Raw genomic sequence first — 10,099 nt, forward strand, 5'->3', positions numbered from 1 at the left:
ACACACACACGCACATATGCATTGTGTAACTCAAGACTTGGATAGTAAGGTCTCTCCACCCCACCTTTACCTTGCTGTAAGTGTGCTAAACTATGCTGTCTTTCTCTTTCCTTCTTACTGTGTATATTTTAAGTAAGCAATAGACCATGGGTTTCAAGCATTTGAATTTGAGCAGCAATTTCATGACCTCTGGGACAGGCTGCCTGTATATGGCACTGTACATGGAAAATACCATTGCATCATTCTTTCCCAATGGGTCAACAGAGGTCCAAATCTCAGCCAACAGCTATCCACAGTACCTCTTTTGGTCACTAGAAAAACGGAAGTTATCCTACGGGTGGACAGATAAACACTGAAAGGTCCTCTAAGTTAACTTGCCCTTAGACTTTTCTTTTTCATTGCAACTTCTTTTTGTTTATATAAATCAATTTATGAGCTGTAAGAGGTGCTTTAAGAGCCAGAATTTAGTTAATAAGCATGTGATTTGGAGAGAGTAATTTCTCATTGTTTTATTCCCTTTTAAAAATGGAGATAAACATGTTGGCAAAACATTGTGAGATGAAGTGAAAGTCACTCAGTCGTCTCTGACTGTTTGTGACCTCGTGGACTATACAGTCCATGGAATTCTCCAGGCCAGAATACTGGAGTGGGTACCCTTTCCCTTCTCCAGGGAATCTTCCCAACCCAGGGATCGAACCCAGGTCTCCCACATTGTCGGCAGATTCTTTACCAGCTGAGCCACACAAGTGAAGCCCAAGAATACTGGAGTGGGTAGCCTATCCCTTCTCCAGGAGATATTTCCAACCCAGGAATCAAACTGGGGTCTCCTGTATTGCAGGCAAATTCTTTACCAACTGAGCTATCAGGGAAGCCCAAAACGTTGTGATACATAATGAAATCATTTATCTAAAGTGCTTCAACACAGGAATTGCCACTTTTTTTTTTTTTCAAAATTGACTGATGGCTACAACTTTACAAAATAAATTATATATAGCTACTCTTTATGCTATACTCTAAAAGTACAAATCCTGGAATATTACAGTGTCAAACAGCTTTTAATCTCATATAGTTTATACTTAAACAGAAAAGAATTTAATTACTTAATAAAAAGATTGTGCTTACATTGTGAAATTATATAGCATGCCTTTTCCAATCACAACACCTGGCCCAGATCTTGAAATTAGGGAAGACAAAACTTAACATGATTAATTTTTATGTGACTAGCAACACACTGAAATAATTCCTGTACTTAAAAAGCACCAGGTTATGTACAATTTAAACATTTTATCACTTTTGGCATGCTTCTGCCACTTACCATCCTAAAAGCTAACATGTATTTATCTCAAGGTGAGATGTCTGAACTTCTGAAAAAGTGTGAAATGTGTGTGTACGTCTGATTAAACAACTGCTTTTTTCCAAACCGGTAGAGAAACTTTATGGGGTAAATGTGTTTGTACAGTGGTGACTATTTGTCACAGTAGGCTCTGACATAGGCTTTAAAGCACCAACTATTTTGGACAATATGTCATAACCAGCCAGTTGGAGGGCAGTAACAGAATACTTGGCTAACCATTCTATACTAGAGACATCTGTTTAGCTTAGCAAGCTGGTAACACCAGACCCTACTATAATTTGGATCATCTGAAGATCACAATCATTTAGTTTCTGAAAGATGTAAACAACATTGAAAGGCCATTCCATATATCTTAGACATTTTAATCAGTTATTATGGAGCATCATGAAAAAAGTTTATGATTACATAAACTACTAAGTTTAAGTGAAAAAGACCATATATACATGATGTTATATTTATATTCTTAAAATTATTTAATATGAAATTTATATTATGTAATATTATATCACATAAAATTTTTGGCCATATGTAGGACAAAAAACCCAAAGTATGATTTATTGAGGCAAGCGGTAGACGGGTGATTTTTCTTTTCTTCGATCGAGTGAAATAATACCAGTTTGTATTGTTTTCTGTGTGCTGGACACTGTATATTAGTTGCTTATTAACAGTTTTAATCATTAAAACCAACTTATAAGGTAATATTATTTCCATCTTATGGACTGCTGCTGCTGCTGCTGCTAAGTCACTTCAGTCGTGTCTGACTCTGTGCGACCCCATAGACGGCAGCCCACCAGGCTCCCCCGTCCCTGGGATTCTCCAGGCAAGAATACTGGAGTGGGGTGCCATTTCCTTCTCCAATGCATGAAAGTGAAAAGTGAAAGTGAAATTGCTCAGTTGTGTCCGACTCCTAGCGACCCCATGGACTGCAGCCCACCAGGCTCCCCCGCCCATGGGATTTGCCAGGCAAGAGTACTGGAGTGGGGTGCCATTGCCTTCTCCCTTTTATGGACTAGCTGAGACTTAAGTTAAAATTACTTGCCCAAGGTCAAATATTAGTGAGAGCTGAGTGGCAGAGCTGAGTTTAGAACTTATGTCTAACATCAAATCCCATACTTGTAATCAGTATAATTCTCTTTAAAGAAAAAAGTCTATACATCCTGTACTCTGTTCATTGCTCATATCTATGAATAGATTCTACCCATCTATCCTGGATAGATGCTTACAGCTTGTTCTGATTTGTCTGGGGATTTCCCAGGCTTAGTCCCGAAAGCAGGACCTTCAGTGTACTTGTCCTAAGCAAACCTTTGCCAGTTGGCAACCCACAGGGTAGGAACACTTAACCTAAAAACATTGTAATGTTTCACAAATATTGCTCTAAAATCCCTCAATCTGAGTGAAGACAGGGAGTGCGCAGAATTATAAAGGAAGCTTCATTTTGTAAGCACCAAGGAATGAGTGTTTCTGGGGTAGAGGAGAAACGCTCCTATTTACTGTCTCTTTCCCTGGATGTTGTGCCTAGAAAATAAATGAGCTGCAGCCTCTTTCAGTGGCCCTTTGTGCTTAGTGCATGAACTGAACACAAGTTTTTGTGGAAATTGTGTTCTATATGGGGGTTGAGAGCAAAGAGTAAAAGAATAAATTTCTTGAAACATCTGAAGAGCAGCCTCTCTGGTTCCTCTTGTCTTGGACACATTTCTTCAGAGCTGCTTGTAAAAGGCTGCTGCCCAGCCCAGCTTTTCTCTGCCCAGCTTCTCACTGCCACTACCTGGAGGTTGCAGGGGATTTGCCTTTGGGACAAATGGAGAAAGCGGCGTCCACACAGACACACTATCATGTGTAAAACAGATAGCTCTGAAAAGTTGCTCTGTAACACAGGGAGCCCAGCCTGGTGCTCTGTGATGACTTAGATGAGTGAGATAGGGGAAGGGGAGAGAGGCTGACCGGAGAGGGAATCTACGTATAATTATCGCTAATTTACGCTGTTGTACAGCAGAAACCAACATACTGTAAAGCTATTTTCCCCCAATTCAAAAAAAAATGTTTATAACTACAAATAAAATCCTTATTGAATTTTTAAAAAAAGCTTCCCTTCTCCTCTGCGTGGTTTGCCCCCCCACCTTGTCCTCAGCAGTAACTCGAATGTTCCGTCAGTCTACATGTAAGCTATATTTACCACGGTGTTTGGGAATCTCTGGGCACAAACTGTCTGAAGATTAGGTAAATTACAGGTGCCCGGGCTCATGTTACTCATTTAGCAGCCACAAGTTGAGAGCATTAATCTGCCTCTTCTGAATTTTCCCTTTCAGTCAGCGGCCCTTCCTGTTCTTTAGGGCCACTGCCTGGCCTTGCTAGCTGACCCCTCTTCTCCCCACAGGCTGGACTTCGTGCCGTTCATTTTCTTCCTCTCCTTCTCCTCCTCCTCCAGCCCCTCTTTCTTTTATTCCCTTTCCTCGTCTTTCTTTCCGCTGCGGAAAAAGTATATTTATTTTCTATCTGGCCCTCAGTTCTGCTTTTTCAGCTATAACAGAATCTGCTTTTTTGAACCCGGTCTCACTGACTCAACGGACATGAGTTTGAGCAAACTAGGGGAGATGGTGACGGACAGGGGAGCCTGGTGTGTGACAGGCCACGGGGTCGCCAAGAGTCTGACAGGGTTTAGTCACTGAACAACAAAGGCAACAGTCTAGCCAAAGTCCCTAGGTATAAGCCACGAAAACCTCTCCATCAGCTTCTGACTAATGCTGTGTCTACTTCTTCCCTGAACTTCCTCCTACTGTCACCACTTCCCTAATCACCAGGTCTGTTAAAAATCTTCAAATCTGCTCCCTAGAAACACCAACCCCACATCTTAGGAACTTCCCAGACCATTCCATCCATTCGTGACAGATTCTTCATTGTTACACACTCATAAGAAACCACATTCTCTTCCTCCAATTTCCTAGTCACTTGTGTAATTTTTGAAAAATCAGAGTCTGTCCCCCTAGTAAACCAGAAATTTGTTGAGGGCATAAATACACGAAACACAATTACTGGAGTCACTAGTGCTAATATTCCCTGGTGGCTCAGACGGTAAAGAATCTGCCAGCAGTACAGGAGACCTGGGTTGGATCCCTGGGTCAGGAAGATCCCATGGTGAAGGAAACAGCAACCCACTCCAGTATTCTTGCCTGGAGAACCCCATGGACGGAGGAGCCTGGCTGGCTACAGTCCATGGGGTCGCCAAGAGTTGGACACAACTGAGCAACTAATACTAGTGCTAATATTTTCACTTGTTACACAATTAACACAAATCCCTAAATTTATCCTAAACATCTGTCTTAACCGATCTGCATACTTCAGTTAATTCCCTTTGGCTATTTCAATCAGAAGCCGTAAGATTGGGAAGGAAGGAAATTAACATTTTTGAATGCCCACTCCATAATATGGACTCAACATATATTTTTCCATTTTATGCTAACAACAAATCTATGATGTATGTATTATATGTGCCATTTGATCTCTTTTAAAACAAGCCTGGAATGTATAATTATGAATGGCTAGAACTTAGTTTCCGACTTATCTGAGACTCTGCTTTGCCGCCAGATAAAACACCTTCCCAAAGGCTCGTAGCGGAAACCCACTGTTGGCTGGGCCAACTATAATCCTTTCCCTCCTACACTTTTTCACAGAGAGGAAAAGCTGGACATATTCAAGATTTTGTGGAGATGATGGGAAGAAAATGCATTTACAAATAACTAAGCATGAAATAAGAATAATTTGAAAACTATTTGAAAACTCTCAATTCTATTACTGACTTACTTTCACATTTTGTTATGAACTCTAGGCCCCTGAAGTGACTTATTGATATTTAATTTTATTATTTTCTTATTATTTACTTTTCTCATAATTAAAAAATGCACTTGAACTATCTAAAGCTTGGAGGATAAGCCCGTTTTGACCACTTGTCAAGATCTGTGTCTCCCATGTTGTACTGAGAAATAATGTAATTGCAATTACAGGCATCTCACATTCTGTAAACAGTTTGAGTTCCAAGAGTTCACTAGTTAGTTGTTTGGAATCATTGTGTATTTTCCCATTACCTAATCTAATAAAAAGCGGTTATTTCCCAAGTTGGCATTTCCTTTTTTCTCTCTTCCCATCCCTACCTCAGCCCTCAAAACAACAAAAAAGGGAAAAATCTGTTTGAACAAGGTGAATAACAAGACTAATATTATTGGCCTGAATTCTAGAGAATGTTGTTAAAGGGGTTTTGTAATTTAATAAGAAATGACAATTCAGTAGTGATAGCTGAATTCACACAAAGAAATGATATCCCTATCTGGAAGCTGCTATTGATTAGCACCCCAAAGCTTTTTCCTCTTCTTTCTAGAATCTTCTCTGTCTATATTTTGAATTCACTGTTTCTCCAGTGGTGATATTTACATAAGGGAAAAATATAGGAGAAAGTGCACTTCCATATTCTTTAGCAGGTTCATGATGCATAGACTGTCTCAGATCTGCCTGAAACGTCTTAAAATCAGAGGTGAGTCTGAGAATCGCTATCACCTTACACGTTACTTCTATCATCCAAGCAACAAAATTCTGAGAAGCAATACTTTTCTAACCTCATTTTTTTCTGTAAACCTAATTGTAGTAATAAAAATACTTTTCTTTTATGGGTATGCAACATTTTTGAAGTGATTTTGCATTTTTAAAAACTTTATCCTGACATTTGAGAATATGATATCTTTGCCATTATGTACTTTATGGGTGAAAAACTGAGAATCTGAGATATTGCTGCTGCTGCTAAGTTGCTTCAGTCGTGTCCGACTCTGTGCGACCCCATAGACGGCAGCCCACCAGGCTCCCCTGTCCCTGGGATTCTCCAGGCAAGAATACTGGAGTGGGTTGCCATTTCCTTCTCCAATGCATGAAAGTGAAAAGTGAAAGTGAAGTCACTGAGTCGTGTCCAACTCTCAGCGACCCCATGGACTGCACCCTACCAGGCTCCTCCATCCATGGGATTTTCCAGGCAAGAGTACTGGAGTGGGGTGCCATTGCCTTCTCTGATTTGAGATATTAGGTTGATTAAGTTCTCAGAGGCCCGAAGTAATTGTGATCTAGGCCTTCTACACCCCAATTCAAGTGCTATTTCTCCTATTTTTTAAATTGTTAGTCAATCTCACTCACCCTTCTAAATTTCATCTCCATAAGAAAAGGGATCATTTTTCACTGCTTTATTCTTGGCACCCAAGACACTATCTGGCACTCAGTAAGTAACTCAAAAATGTTGAATAAATGAATTTCAGATATCATTTTCTTAATAATCTTAGCAATAATGCTATATAATTTTACTGCTTAAAATGACTTTTCAAATTGTCTTCTCGTTAGGAGATGCAGCACAGAGTGAAGTTAAAAGCACAAGGTAATTTTCCATAATATATTTAAGGCTATTCCATGAATTCTTGGAGCCTCCAATCTGTAGTCTCTACTGCTGGTATTAGCAACCAGGGGACTGGCAGAAATAGGAGAAACTGCACAAAAGTATTAGATTCTTACTCTTCCCTGTACCTCTTACTTTTTTAAAAACTGAAAAATGGTTCTCATACTTCATAAGGAATATATAGCTGCACAATAACAAAAATGTAAAAACAGCATAAAATGGCAAAATTTAACATCTCAGGTCTATGGCTTGATAGGGAAATATGAAGATTTATCTTCTGGAGTAAGCGACTTAACTCAAAAATGTAACTAGTTTCTACATTGTCTGACCATTGAGTCCAAGGACATTGTTTTCAGCCTATTCATTAAAAAAAAAAAAAAAGAAATCATATTGAGCATAGCCTATAATTATCTCTGCTTGGGGTAGAAGAAGAAGATATTATGTTTCCATCTGGTTTTTCAGGCACTGACTCTAATGGCCAAAACCAGAGGTGACTGTCATCCGAAAGGCAATTTATAGTTGGAAAGAGTCTTCCAGAGCTCTGGGAAAGAAAGGAAAGGGAAGGGAAATGGAAAGGGTATAACAAAATAAAACAATTTCAATAGGAGGAAAAAGTATCTGCCACAGCTGTGCTTCATTTCCTTCATAAGAAATGGTCTCAGCCTTGACACAGCCTTATGCTCTCCATGATAACTAACGTTCATCAAGCAGCTAATATAAGGTTATATGCTTCACACGCATGGGCTCAGTTAATCGAACTGTCCCCAAAATTCCATAAGGCAACCACTGTTATCTTAAGAGAAATAGAAACCTAGTATTACCTAGGCACACAGAAATGGAAACTAACTTAGCTAGAACTTGAAGGGACTTCTTTGGAACTTAGGGGCCTTGCACGTCGTCCTTATCTTGTCCTACCTCCCCAGCCACCATACTTGTGTGCACTGAACCACAGGCAAGCTGCAGTTAAACACACTCTTCCTTGGTTTGTGTCTTCGTTGCTACCTTTCTCAGCTGAATCCTATGAAACAACTTATCTGCATCAAAGGGTGCCAAGAAAGCAGATGAAAAAGCCGTGAGCACACAATGTAGACTAGGAGCCTTACCAGAGGAAACTTAGAGTGCCACACTGAACACTGGAATATCGAATAGCTATGAGTCTTATTTCCACTAAAACTATTACTCAAGAGACATTATTCATTCATTGCATCCCCATCCTCAGTCCCACCCCTTACCTTATAGGTACTACTGGTCCACCATGGAGGGGTATGGAATTTGGATCTTACGTTGCCACCCTCCAGAAAAAGATAGCCAAGGAAGGAATCTGAGCACCCTCTAGCCACCCCTTCCAGCTCCCAAACTGTCATACAACCTTAGTAAAAGAGAGGAAAGAGATTTACCTGCTGCTATGGAGGCTGAAGCCTGAAAGTCATGTATAACCTTGGAAGGACTGTAATGGTTTTATCACAGGAATAGCATCTTTTTGAGAGGCAGGAGAGAGAAAAGAGCTGAACCACTCTGCAAATATTAACCAAGCTATTTTGGAGCAATAGCTATTGCCTTTGAAATCTTTCATCATGGGTCTATACTTAGAATTCAGATGAGCCTGGGGGAGGGGAACAGTGCAGTGTTAATCCCCAGTTGTTCTGAACTTGTCCTGTAAGCAGGTTAGCCTCTAAAGTGTCCCAAATCGAAGTGTTCGCTGCTTTGCTTAAATTTAGGGGTCTATGCATTTCGTTTTAACCTGTCCTGGGTATAGGTCGTCACATCATTCTGAAGGTGACACTTCTCGGTTTTCTTTCAAACTAGATGTTCTAGAGAGCACTGGCTGTAATCACATTGAGAGACTGATGCTCCATGACAGCTAAAAGTTGGATTGAGTTTCAGGAGCTACTATATATAAAGCTGGGGCCACTTATGTCACCGCACTAATTAAATGCCATCTGGGTAACCACCCAGAACCTTCTGGGTTTTTGAGCCCATCACCCCGTTCAGACCAAGTCAGAGGCCAAGGAAGAGAACATGATGATGGACCTTTTTGAAACTGGCTCCTATTTCTTCTACTTGGACGGGGAAAATGTTACCCTGCAGCCCTTAGAAGTGGCAGAGGGCTCTCCTCTGTATCCAGGGAGTGATGGTACCCTGTCGCCCTGCCAGGACCAAATGCCCCCAGAAGCCGGGAGCGACAGCAGCGGAGAGGAACATGTCCTGGCGCCCCCAGGCCTGCAGCCTCCCCACTGCCCCGGCCAGTGTCTGATCTGGGCTTGCAAGACCTGCAAGAGAAAATCTGCCCCCACCGACCGGCGGAAGGCCGCCACCCTGCGCGAGAGGCGGCGGCTCAAGAAAATCAACGAGGCCTTCGAGGCACTGAAGCGACGGACTGTGGCCAACCCCAACCAGAGGCTGCCCAAGGTGGAGATTCTGCGGAGCGCCATTAACTACATCGAGCGGTTGCAGGACCTGCTACAGCGGCTGGATCAGCAGGACAAAATGCAGGAGTTAGGGGTGGACCCCTTCAGCTACAGACCCAAGCAGGAAAATGTGAGCCCAGACGCTGCCGCCGGGGCCGGGGAACGGATAGGCTGATTAGGTGCCTTCCTCCGGGCCTTAACCTCCAGCTGCGCGGTCTCCGTTCCCGGCCCCCTTCCTCGCCCGCCCCTCCCGCTCCCTCGCTAATGAACCCCCGGTGACCCGTGAACACGGGGGTGCCTGCAAGAGGCAGGAAATTCGTACCCGGCCTGAGGAAACAGGGGAGACACCCCCGCCAACGGCCCCCTAACCCACCCCCGGAACCCATGTTTCTTGACTAATCTGCTGCCTCGGTTTTCCTCCAGCTTGAGGGTGCGGATTTCCTGCGCACCTGCAGCTCCCAGTGGCCAAGTGTTTCGGATCATTCCAGGGGGCTCGTGATAACTGCCAAGGAAGGTAAAGTAAAAGGGCATAGGGCTACTAGAGAAACTCCCGGGAAGGGGCTGGGGAGCTTCCTGGGGGTAGAAAGCAATGCTCGGAGCCGAGCGGGAACCGGGATGTGCCCTGCGAGCTGGCGCTTCCAACGCGGGGACCGCGCCTCGCGCGGGGAGCAGGGCTGCCTTCCTTCCATGGGGAGTATGTTTATGTGTCTGTGTGTTTTCTGCTCCCAGGAGGGACAAGCATTGATTCATCGGCCTCGAGTAGCCTTCGATGCCTCTCTTCCATCGTGGACAGCATTTCCTCGGAGGAACACAAACTCCCCTGCGTGGAGGAGGTGGTGGAGAAGTAACTCAGTGGTCCGGACGTTCTCCACGGAGCAGGAAGATCCCACCCTCCCTGCTTCGCCTAATCCTTTA

General features: G+C 42.9%; 1 protein-coding gene and 1 long non-coding RNA gene across 2 annotated transcripts in view; one reads left to right on the forward strand and one right to left on the reverse strand.

Annotated features, from left to right (window-relative positions):
• LOC108635993 overlaps positions 1–8,314 on the reverse strand; it is an 86,446-nt gene extending 78,132 nt beyond the window's left edge. The window contains exon 1 of the long non-coding RNA XR_001918022.1: positions 8,174–8,314. This is a non-coding gene — a long non-coding RNA (uncharacterized LOC108635993). The remainder of the gene's footprint in view (positions 1–8,173) is intronic.
• On the forward strand, positions 8,755–10,099 carry MYF6 (myogenic factor 6). The gene is given in 3 exon segments (NM_001285602.1): positions 8,755–9,314; positions 9,608–9,698; positions 9,914–10,099. Coding segments are annotated over 3 exon segments (729 nt in total). The 5' UTR covers positions 8,755–8,795; the 3' UTR covers positions 10,033–10,099.

This window comes from Capra hircus, chromosome 5 (genome assembly GCF_001704415.2).
Source record: "Capra hircus breed San Clemente chromosome 5, ASM170441v1, whole genome shotgun sequence".
Lineage (NCBI taxonomy): Eukaryota > Metazoa > Chordata > Mammalia > Artiodactyla > Bovidae > Capra > Capra hircus.